At 33.2% G+C, this 22,500-nt stretch overlaps 3 protein-coding genes and 2 non-coding genes across 5 annotated transcripts in view; 4 read left to right on the forward strand and 1 right to left on the reverse strand.

Moving 5' to 3' along the window:
• Positions 1-391, forward strand: part of LOC135664732 (DNA-directed RNA polymerase subunit beta) — a 5,323-nt gene extending 4,932 nt beyond the window's left edge. Inside the window, exon 1 of the mRNA XM_065177041.1 lies at positions 1-391. This exon is cut by the window's left edge and continues 4,932 nt beyond it. The gene's annotated coding sequence lies outside the window, so the exon portion shown is untranslated.
• Positions 392-628: 237 nt separating this feature from the next.
• On the forward strand, positions 629-11,545 carry LOC135664734 (DNA-directed RNA polymerase subunit beta'-like). The gene has a single exon (XM_065177043.1). It carries the CDS (start codon positions 756-758, stop codon positions 2,073-2,075), a length of 1,320 nt encoding a protein of 439 aa, XP_065033115.1. The 5' UTR covers positions 629-755; the 3' UTR covers positions 2,076-11,545.
• Positions 9,067-14,621, forward strand: LOC135664733 (ATP synthase subunit alpha, chloroplastic). Its single transcript, XM_065177042.1, has one exon. The coding sequence runs from the start codon at positions 11,905-11,907 to the stop codon at positions 13,426-13,428; it is 1,524 nt and encodes a 507-aa protein (XP_065033114.1). The 5' UTR covers positions 9,067-11,904; the 3' UTR covers positions 13,429-14,621.
• On the reverse strand, positions 13,581-13,652 carry TRNAR-UCU (transfer RNA arginine (anticodon UCU)). The gene has a single exon. It is a non-coding gene; the product is annotated as a tRNA-Arg (tRNA).
• Positions 14,622-15,780: 1,159 nt separating the features above from the next.
• TRNAS-GCU (transfer RNA serine (anticodon GCU)) lies at positions 15,781-15,868 on the forward strand. The gene has a single exon. It is a non-coding gene; the product is annotated as a tRNA-Ser (tRNA).
• The last annotated feature ends 6,632 nt before the right edge of the window (positions 15,869-22,500 follow it).

The following is a 22,500-nucleotide window of genomic DNA, read 5'->3' on the forward strand; positions in this document are numbered from 1 at the left end:
TCCGTTTAAGCAAGCAAATATAGTATGGTTACAGAAGTCTATCTATCGCATATATGCTTCAAGGGGCATCATGGGATAACCATCGAGGTGAGTAGGGACCTAAAGGATCGAATAGAACGATATATAGACAAGTAAATCCCTTACGAGTCCCAAAGTATTCTTTTAAGGGGATTCATCATTTGACGGGAAGTAGACTACTCAAAAATCCTACATTTTTATTTTGTCATAAGTAATTCGGAAAATGAAAGTAAAAAAAGAAGAATGAATCGTTGGTCCTTAGTGGGAACTTGAGTAAGGAGTAGTTCTTTGTTTGTAGGGTTTTTCGAACAAACTTTTTAAATAAGAAAGAATCCCCTTTTTGAGGTAACTACTTGAGCCGGATGAAAGGAAACCTTCACGTCCGATTTTAAAAGGGGGAATCCAATCCTACAGGAACCTATCTCGATTTTTCTTTTGCTAGGCCCATAGCGAAAAAACCTACTTTCTTACGATTACGAGGTTTATTCGAATATGAAATCCAATCTCGGAAATACAGCATACCACTTTTTTTTACTACCCAAGGCTTCGAGACATTTCGAAATCGAGAAATCTCTACAGGAGCAGGTGCTATCAGAGAACAATTAGCCGATTCAGATTTGCGAATTATTACGGGTAATTCATTAGTAGAATGGAAGGAATTAGGGGAGGAGGGGTCCACTGGAAATGAATGGGAAGATAGAAAAATTAGAAGAAGAAAGGATTTTTTGGTTAGACGCATGGAATTAGCTAAACATTTTATTCGAACAAATGTAGAACCAGAATGGATGGTTTTGTGCTTATTACCAGTTCTTCCTCCCGAGTTGAGACCAATCATTCAGATAGATGGGGGTAAACTAATGAGTTCGGATATTAATGAACTCTATAGACGAGTTATCTATCGGAATAATACTCTTACCGATCTATTAGCAACAAGTAGATCTACGCCAGGGGAATTAGTAATGTGTCAGGAGAAATTGGTACAAGAGGCCGTGGATACACTTCTTGATAATGGGATCCGTGGACAACCAATGAGGGATGGTCATAATAAAGTTTACAAGTCATTTTCAGATGTAATTGAAGGCAAAGAGGGAAGATTTCGTGAGACTCTGCTTGGTAAACGTGTCGATTATTCGGGACGTTCCGTCATTGTCGTGGGTCCTTCGCTTTCATTACATCAGTGTGGATTACCTCGAGAAATAGCAATAGAGCTTTTCCAAACATTTGTAATTCGTGGTCTAATCAGACAACATGTTGCTTCTAACATAGGAATTGCTAAAAGTAAAATTCGGGAAAAAGAACCCATTGTATGGGAAATACTTCAAGAAGTTATGCGGGGGCATCCTGTATTATTGAATAGAGCACCCACCCTGCACAGATTAGGCATACAGGCGTTCCAACCCTTTTTAGTGGAGGGACGCGCTATTTGTTTACATCCATTAGTTTGTAAGGGTTTCAATGCAGACTTTGATGGGGATCAAATGGCTGTTCATGTACCTTTATCTTTGGAAGCTCAAGCGGAGGCTCGTTTACTTATGTTTTCTCATATGAATCTCTTGTCTCCAGCTATTGGGGATCCTATTTCCGTACCAACTCAAGATATGCTTATCGGACTCTATTTATTAACGATCGGGAATCGTCGAGGTATTTGTGCAAATAGGTATAATCCATATAGATATAGTTGCGGAAACTACCAAAATAAAAAGGTTGACAATAAAAAAAATGACTATAGGTATACGGAAAAGAAAGAACCCTATTTTTCTAGTTCCTATGATGCACTTGGAGCTTATCAACAGAAACGAATTAGTTTAGATAGTCCTTTGTGGCTCCGATGGAGACTAGATCAACGTGTCATTGGCTCAAGAGAAGTTCCCATCGAAGTTCAATATGAATCTTTGGGTACTTATCATGAGATTTATGGGCACTATCTAATAGAAGGAAGTGTAACAAAGGAAATCCGTTGTATATACATTCGAACTACTCTTGGTCATATTTCTTTTTATCGGGAAATAGAAGAAGCCATACAGGGGTTTTGTCGAGCCTACTCATACGCTATCTAAACTAAGAAATCAGATTAGGCGATGTTCGTGCCCATGGGAATTCGGGTCTCCCCAATTTCACTGGTATCATAATTTCTGAATTTCTGCGTGAATCAAGATTGAGATTGAGGAAAGGAAGTTTTCGAATCACTAACTCAGGTCCATTGTCGAATCCTACTTAGCAGAATAAATATAAGAGGTACTGTACTTATGGCAGAACGGGCCGATCTGGTCTTTCACAATAAAGTGATAAATGGAACTGTTATGAAACGACTTATTAGCAGGTTAATAGATCATTTCGGAATGGCATATACATCACATATCTTGGATCAAGTAAAGACTTTGGGTTTCCAACAAGCCACTGCTACATCTATTTCATTAGGAATTGATGATCTTTTAACAATCCCTTCTAAGGGATGGTTAGTCCAAGACGCTGAACAACAAAGTTTTATTTTGGATAAACACCATCATTATGGGAATGTACACGCGGTAGAAAAATTACGTCAATCCATTGAGATATGGTATGCTACAAGTGAATATTTGAGACAAGAAATGAATCCTAATTTTCGGATGACTGATCCTTCTAATCCAGTATATCTAATGTCCTTTTCGGGAGCTAGGGGAAATGCATCTCAGATACACCAATTAGTAGGTATGAGAGGATTAATGTCGGATCCCCAAGGACAAATGATTGATTTACCCATTCAAAGCAATTTACGTGAAGGACTTTCTTTGACAGAATATATAATTTCCTGTTATGGAGCCCGCAAAGGAGTTGTAGATACTGCTGTACGAACATCAGATGCTGGATACCTCACACGTAGACTTGTTGAAGTAGTTCAACATATTATTGTACGTAGAACAGATTGTGGCACTATCCGAGGTATTTCCGTGAGTCCTCGAAATGGGATGACGGAAAAAATTTTTGTCCAAACACTAATTGGTCGTGTATTAGCGGACGATATATATATCGGTCTACGATGCCTTGCCACTCGAAATCAAGATATTGGGATTGGACTTGTCAATCGATTCATAACCTTTCGAGCACAACCAATATATATTCGAACCCCCTTTACTTGCAGGAGTACATCTTGGATCTGCCAATTATGTTATGGTCGGAGTCCTACTCATGGCGACCTGGTCGAATTGGGAGAAGCTGTAGGTATTATTGCGGGTCAATCAATTGGGGAACCAGGAACTCAACTAACATTAAGAACTTTTCATACCGGTGGAGTATTCACAGGCGGTACTGCCGAGCATGTACGAGCTCCTTCTAATGGAAAAATAAAATTCAATGAGGATTTGGTTCATCCCACACGTACCCGTCATGGGCATCCTGCTTTTCTATGTTCTATAGACTTGTATGTAACTATTGAGAGTCGGGATATTCTACATAATGTAAATATTCCACCAAAAAGTTTTATTTTAGTTCAAAATAATCAATATGTAGAATCAGAACAAGTGATTGCTGAGATTCGTGCTGGAACGTCCACTTTTCATTTTAAAGAGAAGGTACGAAAACATATTTATTCTGAATCAGAGGGAGAAATGCACTGGAGTACCGATGTCCACCATGCACCTGAATATACATATGGTAATGTTCATCTATTATCAAAAACGAGTCATTTATGGATATTAGCGGGAGGTCCGTGCAGATCCAGTATAGTGTCTTTTTCGCTCCACAAGGATCAAGATCAAATGAATGTTTATTCTTTTTCTGTCGAAGAAAGATATATCTCTGACCTATCAATGACTAATGGTCGAATAAGACATAAATTGTTGGATACTTCTGGTAAAAAAGATAAGAAAATTATTGACTATTCAATAAGACCTGATCAAACGATGTCTAATGGTCATTTGAATTTCATATATCCTTCTATTATCCAAGGGAATTCTTATTTCTTGGCGAAAAAGCGAAGAAATAGATTCATCATCCCATTACAATACAATCAAGAACGAGAGAAAGAACTAATACCCTGTTTTGGTATTTCGATCGAAATACCAAAACAGGGTATTTTACGTAGAAATAGTATTCTTGCTTATTTTGATGATCCACGATACAGAAGAAGCAATTCAGGAATTACTAAATATGGAACCGTAGAGGTCAATTCAATCATAAAAAAAGAGGATTTGATTGAGTATCGAGGACCAAAAGAATTTAGTCCGAAATACCAAACGAAAGTAGATCGGTTTTTTTTCATTCTCGAAGAAGTGCATATCTTACCCGGATCTTCGTTGATAATGGTCCGGAACAATAGTATCATTGGAGTAGATACACAACTCGCTTTAAATACAAGAAGTCGAGTAGGCGGATTAGTCCGAGTGGAGAGAAAAAAAAAAAATATTGAACTAAAAATATTTTCCGGAGATATTTATTTTCCTGGAGAGGCAGATAAGATATCCAGGCACAGCGGCATTTTGATACCACCGGAAACAGAAAAAAAAATTTCTAAGGAATCAAAAAAATGGAAAAATTGGATCTATGTCCAACGGATCACACCTACCAAGAAAAAGTATTTTGTTTTGGTTCGACCCGTAGTCACATATGAAATAGCTGATGGCATAAATTTAGCAACACTTTTTCCTCAAGATCTCCTGCGGGAAAAGGATAATGTCCAACTTAGAGTTGTCAATTATATCCTTCATGGAAATGGCAAGTCAATTCGAGGAATTTCTCACACAAGTATTCAATTAGTTCGGACTTGCTTAGTATTGAATTGGGATCAAGAGCAAAAAGGTTCTCCGGAAGAGGTTCACGCTTCCTTTGTTGAGGTAAGAACAAATGATCTGATTCGAGATTTCATAAGAATTGAGTTAGTCAAGTCCACTATTTCGTATACCGGAAAAAGATATGATAGGGCAAGTTCCGGATTGATTTCCGATAATGGATTAGATCGCACAAATATCAATCCTTTTTTTTACAAGGCCAGGATTCAATCACTTACCCAACATCAAGGTACTATTGGTACATTGTTAAATCGAAATAAGGAATGCCAATCTTTGATAATTTTGTCATCATCCAATTGTTTTCGAATTGGCCCATTCAATGGTTCAAAATATAACAATATGACAAAAGAATCGGATCCCATAATCCCAATTAAGGATTTGCTGGGTCCCTTAGGCACTATTGTACCTAAAATAGCAAATTTCTATTCATCTTACCATTTAATAACTTATAATCAGATCTTGTTAAAGAAATATTTGCTACTTGACAATTTTCAACAGACTTTCCAAGTACTTCAAGTACTTAAATACTGTTTAATAGATGAAAATAGGAGGATTTATAACCCCGATCCATGCAGTAACATCATTTTGAATCCATTCCATTTGAATTGGCACTTTCTCCATCACGATTATTGGGAAGAGACATCTAAAAAAATTCGTCTTGGACAATTTTTTTGTGAAAATGTATGTCTATTCAAATACGAACCACACGTAGAAAAATCTGGTCAGATCATAATTGTTCATGTTGACTCCTTAGTTATAAGATCGGCTAAGCCCTATTTGGCCACTCCAGGAGCTACTGTTCATGGCCATTATGGAGAAATCTTTTACGAAGGAGATACATTAGTTACATTTATATATGAAAAATCGAGATCTGGTGACATAACGCAAGGTCTTCCAAAAGTGGAACAAATCTTAGAAGTACGTTCTATTGATTCAATATCGATGAACCTCGAAAGGAGAGTTGAAGGTTGGAACGAAGGTATACCAAAAATTCTTGGAATCCCCTGGGGATTCTTGATTCAAGCGGAGCTAACCATAGTTCAAAGTCGTATCTCTTTGGTTAATAAAATCCAAAAGGTTTATCGATCCCAGGGGGTACAGATCCATAATAGACATATAGAGATTATTGTACGTCAAGTAACATCAAAAGTGTTGGTTTCAGAAGATGGAATGTCTAATGTTTTTTCACCTGGGGAATTAATCGGATTGTTGCGAGCGGAACGAGCGGGGCGCGCTTTGGACGAAGCGATCTCTTATCGGGCAATCCTATTGGGAATAACGAGGGCATCTTTGAATACTCAAAGTTTCATATCCGAAGCAAGTTTTCAAGAAACCGCTCGAGTTTTAGCAAAAGCTGCTCTACGAGGTCGTATTGATTGGTTGAAAGGCCTGAAAGAGAACGTTGTTCTGGGTGGGATTATACCCGTTGGTACCAGGATTCAAAAAATTAGTGCACCGTTCAAGGCAAGACAAGAACATTTATTTGGAAATCAAAAGAAAGAATCTATTCGATTTGGAAATGAGAGATATTTTGTTACACCATAGAGAATTATTTTGTTCTTACGTCCCATTTCCATGAGACATCAGAACAATCGTTTACGCGATTTCATGATTCCTAAGAGCAGATTCTTTTACTTTAACTATCTTTTCACTTTTAACTATCTGTCTTTTAACTTAACTATCTGGTCCGAGTATTGATTTGGTAAAAAAAAAATAAGTAATTAAAAGACATTAATGGTTTGTACCGTGTATCAACGGTTAATTCCCGGTAGAAGGTTCCATCGGAACAATTATTTATTTCAAAGTACCTCGTCTCTTTGTTAAAAAAATAAAAAAGAAAAAACAAAAAGGAAGTGTGGGGAAAAATGACAAGAAGATATTGGAACATCAATTTGGAAGAGATGATGGAGGCCGGAGTTCATTTTGGTCATGGTACTAAGAAATGGAATCCTAGAATGGCCCCTTACATCTCTGCAAAGCGTAAAGGTATTCATATTACAAATCTCACTAGAACGGCTCGTTTTTTATCAGAAGCCTGTGATTTAGTTTTTGATGCAGCAAGTAGGGGAAAAAACTTCTTAATTGTTGGTACCAAAAATAAAGCAGCGGATTCAGTAGCATCAGCTGCAATAAGGGCCCGGTGTCATTATGTTAATAAAAAATGGCTCGGTGGTATGTTAACGAATTGGTCTACTACGGAAACGAGACTTCAAAAGTTCAGGGATTTAAGAGCAGAACAAAAGATGGGGAAACTCAACCGTCTTCCCAAAAGAGATGCCGCAATGTTGAAGAGAAAATTATCTGCCTTGCAAACATATCTCGGCGGTATCAAATATATGACGGGATTGCCTGATATTGTGATCATCGTTGATCAGCAAGAAGAATATATGGCTCTTCGAGAATGTGTAATTTTAGGGATTCCGACGATTTGTTTAATCGATACAAATTGTGACCCCGATCTCGCAGATATTTCGATCCCAGCCAATGATGACGCTATAGCTTCAATCCGATTGGTTCTTAACAAATTAGTATCCGCAATTTGTGAGGGCCGTTGTAGCTATATAAGAAATCGTTGATTATGATTAAGAATAATTAGTTAATTATTTGGGGATTTTATAGATTTATTGGATCGGTTACTATTCTTGAATTAAAAAAAAGAAAAAACAAAATGGAAATGTGGGCATATTGATAATATGTTATGATGTTATGTGATTTCTTGGTATCCTATGTAATTTCTTGATATCCTAAATATACGATTGATGAATACAATTAGTGATTCAAGTTGGTGAGTTGAGAAAGAGATGGTTGAATCAAAATAATTTATTTTTTGAAGTTCAATTTTTGTTAGAGGACCATATGAATGTTATACCATGTTCCATTAAAACACTCAAGGGGTTATACGATATATCGGGTGTAGAAGTAGGCCAACATTTCTATTGGCAAATAGGAGGTTTACAAGTCCATGCCCAAGTACTTATCACTTCTTGGGTAGTAATTGCTATCTTATTAGGTTCGGTGATCCTAGCTGTTCGGAATCCACAAACCATTCCGACCGGCGGTCAGAATTTCTTCGAATATGTCCTTGAATTTATTCGAGACTTGAGCAAAACCCAGATTGGAGAAGAATATGGTCCTTGGGTTCCCTTTATTGGAACTATGTTCCTATTTATTTTTGTTTCTAACTGGTCAGGTGCTCTTTTACCTTGGAAAATTATACAGTTACCTCATGGGGAGTTAGCTGCGCCCACGAATGATATAAATACTACTGTTGCTTTAGCTTTACTCACGTCAGTCGCATATTTTTATGCGGGTCTTAGCAAAAAAGGATTGGGTTATTTTGGGAAATACATTCAACCAACTCCAATACTTTTACCAATTAACATCCTAGAAGATTTCACAAAACCCTTATCTCTTAGTTTTCGACTTTTCGGGAATATATTGGCTGATGAATTAGTAGTTGTCGTTCTTGTTTCTTTAGTCCCTTCAGTAGTTCCTATACCTGTCATGTTTCTTGGATTATTTACAAGTGGTATTCAAGCTCTTATTTTTGCAACGTTAGCTGCGGCTTATATAGGTGAATCCATGGAGGGTCATCATTGACTAGCTTTCAAAATAGTCTTTTTATTATTATTTTTTATTATTATTATTAAGTAAGTTTATCCCAATTCATGCGTGGTTCAAGATAATCCAATTGGTTGGGGAACATAATAACGTATTACTATATGACTTAGAGTTTTAGGAGAAAAGATGGACGGTATTACAGAATTGTAAAAAAAAAAAGAAGGGTTGGGGAGGTTATACTAGATGTATGTAATGTCTATAAGCTCGGACCCCGTCTATGTTTCTAGGAATGATTCTAGAATCCGATTTAATCTAAAAAAAATGCGGGTGGTTTACGTTATGGAAGAAACAAATATATATGTCATATTAGAATGACATTAGATATTCATTAGTTATATAAGGCTATCCCTATCATCCTATATAACATCACTATATTACATAATTACATGCTATTACTTAATTACATGCTATTACTTAATTACATACTATTACTATTTTTATAATCATAACTTCTACTCTGTAATCATAATATAATCCTATACATAATATAAAATATAATCCTATACATAATATAATCCTATAATGATAATATAATATAATAATAATATTAATATAATAATAATATAATAAATATAATAATAAATAATAATAAATAAATAAATAAATATAAGTAAATAAATATAAGTAATAAAATAAGTATTAGTTAACATTAATAATTAGTTTAATAGTTAATATTAATATAAGTATTAATATTCATATGTAAAATATCTAAGTATCAATTAAGTATTAGTTAATATAATCATTTATAATTATATTATCGATAATTATTAGTATTAATTATTACTATATATTGATATTGGTACTACTACATACTTTTATATTACTACATATTGATATATTGATATTGATTTGTATTGGTATTAATTTGATTGATATTGATTGCAGCTCACACTGCATTTAGTCACACTCCATTTAGACGGATTTCAATATCAGTCCTTCTATTTTGTCTGTGATTGTGGATTGAATGAACAAAGAGATGAACTCAAGAATGGTGTAGTAAAGAACGAAGAATTAAATGAAAGAGTGGTTCGAAACAAAGAAATACAATAGTTAGAACTGTATGCATATGGATTTACAAAAACTCCATTATGGGTAAAAACGAGATAGTTGTGACGATTCAGTTCAGTAATTTAGTAATATTATCATTTCAATTCGGAGTTTTTAGTTACTTCGGACCGCTGGATCTTAATGATAAAATGAGTAATAATTCATTGGTTGATTGTATCATTAACCATTTCTTTTTTTTTGTGCGAGGAACTTACCATGAATCCACTGATTTCTGCCGCTTCCGTTATTGCTGCTGGATTGGCCGTGGGGCTTGCTTCTATTGGACCTGGAGTTGGTCAAGGTACTGCTGCAGGCCAAGCTGTAGAAGGTATTGCGAGACAACCAGAAGCAGAGGGTAAAATACGAGGTACTTTATTGCTTAGTCTAGCTTTTATGGAAGCTTTAACAATTTACGGACTGGTCGTGGCGTTAGCGCTTTTATTTGCGAATCCTTTTGTTTAATCCTAGAAATAAATAGAAAAAAGTACCTTACATACTTTTTTCTTATTTTATTAACTTTAACTTGGAATTGCCCTTTGCTTCTTCGAATTATATTTACACTTTACTTATAAATTACTTATTTGTTGAGACAATACGCCAGGAAGGGCTGATTTGAGGATGAGGAATTACCAGATTCGCTTGCTTTCTTCCTTTCTGTCCTTAGCTTAGTACAATAGAAAACTTTTTTACTTTCATTGTTCGAAGCGTTTCAACAAACGAAATAGTTATCAATTGATATGAGATCTAAGACCTAAGTAAAGTATCTTATTGGAAACTTCTTGAAAACTTAAAAAATAATAAATTTCAAACAAATGATTTAATCTATTGCCATTAAATAAAGTGGAAATGAAATTAATAAAAAGAAATCGATCAAAAAAAGGCGAGTGAAGTGATACAAAAAGAACTCTGTTCTTTGTTAGTCCTATCCATAAGAGAGGGGAGCATATGAAAAATGTAATCGATTCTTTCGTTTCCTTGGGTCACTGGCCATCCGCCGGGAGTTTCGGGTTTAATACCGATATTTTAGCAACAAATCCAATAAATCTAAGTGTAGTGCTTGGTGTATTGATTTATTTTGGAAAGGGAGTGTGTGCGAGTTGTGTATTTCAAGAATAGGTTGGATCCATCCAGCTGCACTTTATTTATGGTATTTATAGGAGAAATAGGAAAAAGGTGCACGATCTCGACGAATTACTTCTGAATAAATTAAGAAATCATATGTAAGAACCATAGCATTTCGTGACTTATTGGTAAATCCACTTTGATTCTCTATCAACCAATAATGTGAGACCATTAACATGGTTAAAGCTAAATTGTTTAAAGTCCAGGTAAAACATGGTACTCTTTCTACCACTTCTACCACTACGTTAGTAACGAAATGGTTAAAAAAAAAATAGTTGGTAATTTATTTGATTTGATATAGAACACTCATATCGATAAAAGAATTTGAACCATTTACTAGAAAAATGAGCACTTTGCTTTTTTTATCTAATGCCGAAATGACGACCTATGTATAAAAAAAGAGGAATTTTTGGACTTGAAGAAACAAATAAAAAATATAATAATTATTATTTTCATTTTTTTAAAATGAAAAATGAAATAGAATTCTAAAAATGAAAATGATAAATAAAATACAAAACAAATATAAATAAAATACAAATAAAGAAACAACTTTGCTGACAATTCTAGATTTTTGTCTGGTCTAGTCGGAAGAGTCCTCCTGATATTCTGGTCTTGTATCAGTTTTGACATCTTTGAATACAAACAGAAAAGAGAGGGTAGGCTCATTACATTAAAAAAGATATGGGAATACCCACACCATAAATAAAACATTAAAAAAGATATGGGAATACCCACACCATAAATAAAATAAATAATTGAGCGTGAGAGCCAAATGAATCGAAAGATTCATGTTTGGTTCGGGAAGAGATCATGGAAGTTTTGAAATTAATGATAAGATAATCTACTTTCATTAAATGATTTATTAGATAATCGAAAACAGAGGATTTTGAATACTATTCGAAATTCGGAAGAATTACGTAAAGGGGCCATTGAGCAGCTCGAAAGAGCCCGGGCTCGCTTACGTAAAGTGGAAATGGAAGCAGATGAGTATCGAATGAATGGATACTCTGAAATAGAACGAGAAAAACAAAATTTGATTAATGCCACTAGTAATAGTTTGGAACAATTAGAAAATTACAAAAATGAAACCCTTCAGTTTGAACAACAAAGAGCGATTAATCAGGTCCGACAACGAGTTTTCCAACAAGCCTTACAAGGAGCTCTAGGAACTCTGAATAGTTGCTTGAATAGCGAGTTACATTTCCGTACGATCCGTGCTAATATTGGCATTCTCGGGGCCATGCAAGAAATAACTGATTAGCCCTTCTTTTTTTAGTTATAGTTTAGGCATTATTTTTATCTTTTCCTTCCTAAAAAGAATAAAGAAACACTAATGGTAACCCTTCGAGCCGACGAAATTAGTAATATTATTCGTGAGCGTATTGAACAATATAGTAGAGAAATAAAGATTGTGAATACCGGTACCGTACTTCAAGTAGGCGACGGAATTGCTCGTGTTCATGGTCTTGATGAAGTAATGGCAGGTGAATTAGTAGAGTTTCAAGAGGGTACAATAGGCATTGCTCTGAATTTGGAATCAAATAATGTTGGCGTTGTATTAATGGGTGATGGTTTGATGATACAAGAGGGAAGTTCCGTAAAAGCAACAGGACGAATTGCTCAGATACCTGTGAGTGAGGGTTATTTGGGTCGTGTTATAAATGCTCTGGCTAAACCTATTGATGGGAGAGGTGAAATTTCAGCTTCTGAATCTCGGTTAATTGAATCTCCTGCCCCAGGTATTATTTCTAGACGTTCTGTATATGAGCCTCTTCAAACGGGGCTTATTGCCATTGATTCGATGATCCCTATAGGACGCGGTCAGCGAGAATTAATTATTGGGGACAGACAGACCGGCAAAACAGCCGTAGCCACAGATACGATTCTCAATCAAAAAGGTCAAAATGTAATATGTGTTTATGTAGCTATTGGTCAAAAAGCATCTTCTGTGGCTCAGGTAGTGACTACTTTCCGGGAAAAGGGGGCGATGGAATATACTATTGTGGTAGCCGAAACGGCGGATTCACCTGCTACATTACAATACCTCGCTCCTTATACGGGAGCGGCTCTGGCTGAGTTTTTTATGTATCGTGGACAACATACTTTAATAATTTATGATGATCTCTCCAAACAGGCACAAGCTTATCGCCAAATGTCTCTTCTATTAAGAAGACCTCCCGGTCGTGAAGCTTATCCAGGAGATGTTTTTTATTTGCATTCACGACTTTTGGAAAGAGCCGCTAAATCAAATTCTAGTTTAGGTGAAGGAAGTATGACCGCTTTACCGATAGTTGAGACTCAATCTGGAGACGTTTCAGCTTATATTCCTACTAATGTAATTTCCATTACAGATGGACAAATATTCTTATCTGCCGATCTATTCAATGCTGGAATCCGACCTGCTATTAATGTGGGTATTTCCGTTTCCAGAGTAGGATCCGCAGCTCAAATTAAAGCCATGAAACAAGTAGCCGGCAAATCAAAATTGGAACTAGCGCAATTCACAGAGTTAGAAGCCTTTGCACAATTCGCTTCTGATCTCGATAAAGCTACTCAGAATCAATTGGCAAGAGGTCAACGATTACGCGAGTTGCTTAAACAATCCCAATCAGACCCTCTCGCAGTGGAAGAACAGATAGCTACTATTTATACCGGAGCGAATGGATATCTTGATCCGCTAGAAATTGGACAGGTAAAGAAATTTCTCAGTCAGTTACGTAGCTACTTAAAAAACAATAAACCTAAATTTCAAGAAATTATATCTTCTACCAAGACATTCACCGAGGAAGTAGAATTTCTTTTGAAGGAAGCTATTCAAGAACAGATCGAACTGTTTTTACTTCAGGAACAAACATAAATTTCTTACTTTTATTCTATTCTTGGTATATTCTATTCTTAGTACAAGAGTAATCATTGAGAAATAGTTCTGATTCGAATGATTCAAAAAGGGTTTCTTAGTATAGCCATTTTTAAAAAGTATAGCCATTTTAAAAATAGATGGAAATAAATTGCGTCCAATAGGATTTGAACCTATACCAAAGGTTTAGAAGACCTCTGTCCTATCCATTAGACAATGGACGCTTTTCATTCCTATTTTATTTTTTTGTATTCTTACTTTCTTTTGTTCGGATAAAAAATCAAATTACACGGAAAATATTTTAGGGAATAAAAAAGAATGCATATCTAAATTGATGGTGCATGTATGTATAATACATAATAAGATGTATAATACATAACATAATAAGATGTATAATACATAATAAGAAATATGGAGCGGGTAGCGGGAATCGAACCCGCATCGTTAGCTTGGAAGGCTAGGGGTTATAGTCGACGTTGCTTGATCACTTTTAACGTCTCTAATTCAAAACCGAACGTGAAATTTTGATTTCATTCGGCTCCTTTATGGAAGATTGATGTATTCCTAGAGAAAATTAGATCCATAACATCTATGTCAGCCTTTCTGTCTGAATGTATCCCAAACTACTCGCTTACTAGATGATCCCTCTAGAGGAGAGGGATTATACCAAATCCGTCTAGTCTAGTTACTTCGTTCCCTATTTCCACTCGCAGGATCCCGAGGAAAAGAATTTGGTTTCCACCGAGCTGAAACAATATGCTGATGGTTCTAGTAAACCAAAACCACCCTTTTCTAGCTTGTTTGGCTTCAATTTCCCTTTTACAACACCAAAATTTAAGATCTAGTTACGATTGGAAATAAACTTTTGTATCTTCATCCATAGATCCTTTATTCATACTCATTCGATTGGAAGAATTGATCCAATTCAAAAAAAATTATGTTTCACGACTCCATATACATAATCCAATTTTCTTATTCAATTTCGAAAATAGAATTTCTAATTGGACTTTGGATACAAATCGTGAGAATGTATGTTCTTCCTCAAATATGCTATTGAGAGGTAAAGGATTAAACCCTTTTAAGAAATAAAGTTTTTGATCGGAGTATGCAAAAAACCGAGAGACCCCTTAACTTTTTAAGTTGTTAATAGAACGAATCACACTTTTACCACTAAACTATACCCGCTACATATACATTATTGTATATGAATGGACTATTTGTCGAACAAGGGAGTGAGACGCAATCAAGATAGCATTAAAATTATAACGTTGACACATATTTAGTCCCGCCAGCCAGGGACTTAAAAGGCGAAGAGCACAAAGCTTTTCTAAATAACATATATAAATTTAAAAAACAGTATAAAGTTATACTTATACTTTTCCTTTGCTGGATTGCTGGCATTCTCAGTCTGTCTGAAGGGGTCATTGAAGCTGGACAAAAAAAGAGGTACTGGCCCGGCCAGTACTTAACTAGGACCAGGCCGGGAGAATAAACCTTTCGTACAAAATTAAAGAAGTAAGGTTTTCTTTCTATTGGAGATACCTGTTTCGAATCTTATCTAAATGGAATTCTTGATCAAATTCGTTCTTGACTTACTCTTAACTTACTTAAATGAAACTTAAATTAAATTACGTAAATGTAAATTAACTTAAATATAAATATAATTATATAATTACTTATATAATTACATTACTTAAATTATTAAAATTAACTTAACTTAATATAAATATAATTATATAATTATAATTATATAATTACTTAATTATATAATTACTTATAATATAATATTATTATAATATAATATTATTAATTACTTAATTATATAATTACTTATAATATACAATTACTTATAAAATTACTTATAATATAATATTATAATATTTAATATTATAATATTTAAGAAATTTTTTATTACATAAAAAAAACCTTTAATTTGTTTTTTCTTTACTTTAATTGAAAATAAAATTTCAATTCCTTTAACCTTTAAATTTAGATTAGAATTTATTAATAATTTTAATTTTTAATTATTCACTTTTTATTTTTTTTTTATTTCATCTGTAATGAAATCTATTCTATAATTAGAAATTTTAATAGAATGTTTCATATTTCTAATGATAATGTTATAATTATAATGTTTAATATCTTTCTTAAATTATAATGTTTAATATCTTTCTTAATAAAAAATATTATATTAATGTCTTTCTTAAACTTAATAATTAATATCTTAAAAATTAAAAATTTTTTCTTTTTTATTATTTTCTTTTCTTTTTTTATTTAATTTCAATTTAAATTGAAATAGTTAATTTCAATTTCATTTGAAATTTTATTGAAATTTCAATTTTATTTAAATTGGGAGAGATGGCTGAGTGGACTAAAGCGGCGGATTGCTAATCCGTTGTACGAGTTATTCGTACCGAGGGTTCGAATCCCTCTCTCTCCGCCCGCTCTGATTACTTGATACTTTCGATTTCGAAGGAATTTCGATTCCTTTATTTTTTTATAGGTAAAGTGAATATATGGAATAGATAAAATAATAAGAAAAAATTAGAAAAACAAAGAAAACTCAATTTTTTTTTATTCCTCACGTCCAGGATTACGTCCCGGATCATTAGATAAGAATCCGAAGATGAAGAGAGAAACAAAGAATATCACTACTGTGTAAACAAAGAGTTTGAGAGTAAGCATTACACAATCTCCAAGATAAGATCATTTTAGAAAAAGGGAATAGATTACCTATTTTTTCTTTTTACCACATATACTATTTTGTTTGATTTGACATCATACCCCCCAAAATGGAGTTTTTTGATTTGAAAAGAAAAAGAAAGTCACTTTTACGAATTTCTTTGTAATAAGATTTTTATTCCTTCCTCACAAAAATTTTCTTGTCATATCGACAATTAGGTATTGTAGGGGACCTAGACCTAATAAACTCCTTACTCACTGAAAGGTCAGAACGAGTAAATAAACTGATCAAAATTCATCTCCGCGGTTACTCAATATACAAGAATTTCCATTTTTTAATCGAGGGTTTATAATTCTAATGTAAGACTTAGCCGATCTTATCCATTTTTATAATTTTTTTTGTCGAATAAATCATGAATGGATTTGGCAAAGTATTAAGGATTTTATCGAAAACTTACAGCAGCTTGCCAAACAAAGGCTAAGAGAAAAAAGAGAACAGGTATGACAGGCATCACATCTACGATTGGATTGAAAACGGCATAAGCTTCAGGCAATTTGGCAAAGAAAAAACTATTCGAATAAAGGACAGAATTAAGACAGATACAGATTAAGCTAAAGATATTAAACATAACAAACATTTCGTTCTTGTAGATTAGATAATTTTATTTTGATTGAGTTATTTTTATAAGGGAAAAATGAAAAAGGCAAGTCAAAAAATCCTTCTTTTTTTTTGAACTCTCCCAAATCAAAAATCCTTCCTTCCATTCTCAAATGAGAATACAAGGAATTCTACTTTCATACATTATCTTAATTGAATTCTATGTAATGATCAATTAACTTTTTTGATTCTATATCTAATCTACATGTGTTGAATCCTAGCAACAAACAAAATACCCCATATGTTTTTATTATGTATTATGTATTTTTTTGGGGGGGGGGATTGACGAATAACTAATTCTAATAATAGTCTTGACTAGTGCCAAACAGGAAAAATGGGGCGTGGCCAAGCGGTAAGGCAGCGGGTTTTGGTCCCGTTATTCGGAGGTTCGAATCCTTCCGTCCCAGATCGTTTCCATCAGAAACAAAAGATGGGATCACATTGTATCCCACATAAAACGGAAAAATCTTAAAGAGAACAACCTTTTCTTTTGTTCTGAATTCTTAGAATGTCTTTTGTTCTGAATTCTTAGAATGAATTCTTAGAATGGATTCTTAGAATCCATTTGATTTATCACAAGCATAATAAAGTGTCAAATACAGGTGGAAGTTTTTTTGAATAAAAAAAAGAGAAATTTGGGGTCTATCATTCACATTCATAATATGCTCGTACTATTGTTATATTCATTATGTCCCATATTCATGAAATATGAATTCTAAATATGAATTATAATTCTCACATGATGCATTCCGAATTGAAGCGTGAAACAAAAGCATCTCTATTCCCTTCCACACAAAGCCTAAAGTCAAAAATAGGGTATCCCAATTTCACATTCTATGTGAAGACTAAAGAGTAGGGAGTTTGTCGTACTAATTTCATCACTGGTTTTAAAACTTCTAAAGCTGTGCTGTGGCGTGGGAAAAAATAGGATAAAAATTGTCTGAATTCCATTTCTTTCTATCTTATATCTTAGATGCCTCAAATGAAAATAATTGTAAATCAATGTAACGTAGCGATTGGGGGGAAATTTTGATATTCCATATATTTTAACTTGATTTTATGGAATTGATGGAAAAATTGTTGAACCTGAAGTAAAACAAAATCTATATAAACTAAAATAAACAAGGCCTACGCTATGCCTATATGTATGATATATATTGTGTATTGTTATTATATTGTTGTATTTCAATAACAATGTTGTTGTATTTCAATAACAATGTTGTTGTATTTCAATAACAATGGCCTTTCACTTAAGTGAAAAGAATTTGTGGAAGGGGATCTTTGATTTTAAAAATATCCATGATTACCCCCAGTAACAATATTCAGATTCTTTCTTTCAGATGAAAGAAAGAATAAGGATCTTAATGTTGCCGTACATGAGACCTTTTCTATTTCATACTCATGAAAATAGATAAACTAGATTATCAATTTACTTCTTTGGTTAAAAGAAAACCAATTGATAATTCAATTGAACATGGTAAAATTTATGTCTCCTTAGGGAATGAAATATCTGCTAAAAATTTTTAGCTACTCATTGTGATTGCGTCGACTTGGTGATTGAATTAGAGATCCAGTTTAGTCATGACTAGAAAACATAGTTCCAGTCATGATGTTGAAGTCGGAGATTTTTAAAACATTTTTTTATGAACTCTTGGTTGGTACTCGAAGAAATATGATAAATCAATAGTATCTAGAAACTTACGACCTTTTTGTTTTTTGGTCATTGGAACAGTTTATTTGACTAATAATTTATTTTTTTCCGGGATTGGAAATATATTAAATTAAAGGATTTGAGGTTTATAGTTTTTTTGTTCTAGAAAAATAGATTCTGCATTTCATGATTGATCGTCCCGAACAATCTGTTGGAGATGTAAAGTAAATAAGTCTTAAGCAAACATCTTTCTTAGAAATACGTTTCATTCATATGATAGAATATCGAGTTAAAGAAATTGGATCCTTGCTGAGCTTTCTCCGGATAAATACAATACTTATCTATCCATAGAATACTTATCTATCCATAGGTATAAAGTATAGACTATTATATAGTTCCCGTTGTTCCCATCGAGCCAATGACTATTCATGATTACATATTAAATCAATTCCATTGCGGTTTGAAATTAAATTGAATTCTAAATTAGAGGAATGTTATGGTAAAACTTCGTTTGAAACGATGTGGTAGAAAGCAACGTGCGACTTGAAGGACATGATCCGCTGTGGATTTTTACATCCACCATTTTCTATACAAATGAAGATGCTCTTGGCTCGACATAGTTTGTTCTGTTCCATTAGGAATCTAATTTTTCTTAGGTTGATAGTACATGATGGAGCTCGAGCGGAAAGGATTGATTCATTTATCAAGGGGAAGAATCTAGGGTTAGTGCCAATCAATCAATAAGTTAGACCAGCTTTGTAAGTATATCCTTAAAATATAAAATAATCGGAATTGATAAAACTATTTCGATCAAAAAAAAGTGTATCACAGAGGAATCAATTCTTCGTATTCTATTTCTATGGGTATTCTATTTCTATAGAAAGAAATAAAAAAAACAAAAGGTATGTTGCTGCCCTTTTGAAAGGAGTAAGGATCACCGAAGTAATGTCTAAACCCAATGATTTTACAAAGCAAAGATAAAGGATTCCGAAACAAGGAAACACTATTTTCAATTGTCTCAAAAATTGGATCAGAATTAGGAATAAAAATAGATTCGAGATGAGACAAACAAAAGAGGTTAGAGACGGCTCAAGAAATGTCTAAGGATTTCCCTTCGAATTCTGTCAGAATTACCCAACTTGAGTTATGAGTACGAATGAAATTTATTTTTTTTTTTTTTTTTAGGAAGAACAAAATAATAATAATGAATTAGACTATGATTTGAGTCATTATTTTGTGTTTACTATTTGATATTATATACAGAAAGATATACCGAAATAAAAATAATTTTTTCTCGAGCTCGAGCCGTATGAGGAGAAAAACCTCCTATACGTTTCTGGGGGGGGATTGTTTATGTACATCTATCCCAATGAGCCATCTATCGAATCGTTGCAATTGATGTTCGATCCCGAAGAGAAGGAAGAGATTTTCGAAAAGTGGGTTTTTATGATCCGATAAAGAATCAAACTTATTTAAACGTTCCCGCTATTCTATATTTCCTTGAAAAGGGCGCTCAACCTACAGGAACTGTTTATGATATTTTAAGTAAGGCAGAATTTTTTAAAGAAAAAACCTCGAGTTAATTAAAAGAAAAAACAACAAAATTAATAAAAAAGGGGGGAGATGATTAATATAAAATCTATCTTTGTATAATTTTTTACTTACAATTTTTTACCTAAAATTTTCCCTTTTCTTGCTCTATTCATACTTAAATTTACTTTTTTCTTGTTATAGGAATCCACCAACAAACAAGGGATTAATCTTGCTTATTGTACCTCTATTGATTGAGTAAACCCGAGATTTTTTCTTTATCTTTTCCTTATTTTTTTCCATCAAAATTTCTTATTTATGTTGTGCCAACCCAATACAAATCCTTATTTTATTTACTTTATTTGTTATTTGTTTTCTCAACATTGCATTCATATTGACAATGGTGTATCGAACAAATATAATTGATCATAGATAAATTAATTGATCATAGATAAATAAATCTCTTTATCCAGACCCCATATTGGGTTTTAACTTCACTTTTACTCAAATAATGGGTTTTGCATTGTTGGGTTTACTGTCATATAAGACGTATTTTGGAATTTAACTTAACAAAAATAAAAAATTGATAAAAAACTGGTAGGTCTGTCACAATTTTAGCATCTCTTTTAGGAATCTGGTGTTTTTAAATATGATCTGTACATTTTCTATTTATTTTGTATAATCGATCATAAAACATAAAATATTTTTTTATTTATTATTAGTTCAATGTTTTGATGGGGTCGTGCAGTGCAATTTAATGGATTTTTCATTTTTATCGTATCTACATATCCTATTTATTTTATTTTATTCGGGTTGCTAACTCAACGGTAGAGTACTCGGCTTTTAAGTGCGACTATGATCTTTTACACATTTTGATGAAGCAACAAATTCGTCCAGACTATTGGTAGAGTCTATAAGACCACGACTGATCCTCAAGGGTAATGAATGGAAAAAGTAGCATGTCGTAATAAAAAAAATTTCTTATTTATTAAATATTTTATTAAAAAATTACAAATTCAAATGAAAGTGGAACTTTTAGTTTATCCTTACTGGATCGCTACAAAAATAAAAAATTTTTGGAAGGGAAGGGGACAAAACAAATTCACATTTACAGTTGGGTCTAGTGAATAAATGGATAGAGCCTATGGTTCCAATTTTGGTAAAACAAAAAGCAACGAGCTTATGTTCTTAATTTGAATTGAACGATTACCCGATCTAATTAGACGTTAAAAATAGATTAGTGCCTTATACGGGAAAGGGTGAGTTCTCCTGTGGGTGGACCATTGATTCTTTTTCCTTTTTTTTTAATAAATCCTAACTATTCTTTATTATGGATTAGAAACGGATGTGTAGAAGAAACAGTATACTGATAAAGAGAATAAATTCCAAAGTCAAAAGAGCGATCGGGTTGCAAAAATAAAGGGTTTGTTATCCTCTTGTAATTATAACGAAGATAAACAACGAAGATAAACCAATTCGATAGAAAAAGAGAATAAAAAGATCTATTGATTGGACTCCCTGTTTCCTTTTCGGGGTATATATTTTTATTACTATTGTATTCTATATACATAATAGAATACAAAATACCCTGTTTTGACCATATTGCACTATGTATCATTTGATAACCCAATAAATGCCTCCTACCCCTGCTTCAAGTGGAAATGTAAATGGAAGAATTACAAGGATATTTAGAAAAAGATAGATCTCGGCAACAATACTTTCTATATCCACTTCTTTTTCAGGAGTATATTTACGTATTTGCTTATGATCAGGGTTTAAATAGTTCAATTTTTTATGAACCCGTGAATTTTGGGGGTTATGGCAATAAATTTAGTTCAGTACTTGTGAAACGTTTAATTATTCGAATGTATCAACAAAATTATTTGATTTATTCGGTTAATGATTCTTACCAAAATCGATTCGTTGGGCACAACAATTATTTTTATTCCCATTTTTTTTCTCAGATGATATCAGAAGGTTTTGCAGTCATTGTGGAAATTCCATTCTCGCTGCAATTAGTATCTTCCCTTGAAGAAAAAAAAATACCAAAATCTCATAATTTACAATCTATTCATTCAATATTTCCTTTTTTAGAGGATAAATTATCGCATTTAAATTATCTGTCAGATATACTAATACCTCATCCCATCCATATGGAAATCCTGGTCCAAATCCTTCAATCCTGTATCCAGGATGTTCCCTCTTTGCATTTATTGCGGTTCTTTCTCTACGAATATTATAATTGGAATAGTCTCATTACTCCGAAGAAATCTATTTATGTTTTTTCAAAAGAAAATAAAAGACTATTTTGGTTCTTATATAATTCTTATGTATCTGAATGTGAATTTGTATTAGTTTTTCTTCGTAAACAATCTTCTTATTTACGATTAACATCTTTTGGAGCCTTTCTTGAACGAACACATTTTTATGGAAAAATAGAACATCTTGTAGTGTGCCGAAATTTTTTTCAGAAGACTTTATGGGTCTTCAAAGATCCTTCCATGCACTATGTTCGATATCAAGGAAAAGCGATTCTGGGTTCAAGGGGAAC

Source organism: Musa acuminata, unplaced genomic scaffold (genome assembly GCF_036884655.1).
Source record: "Musa acuminata AAA Group cultivar baxijiao unplaced genomic scaffold, Cavendish_Baxijiao_AAA HiC_scaffold_877, whole genome shotgun sequence".
Lineage (NCBI taxonomy): Eukaryota > Viridiplantae > Streptophyta > Magnoliopsida > Zingiberales > Musaceae > Musa > Musa acuminata.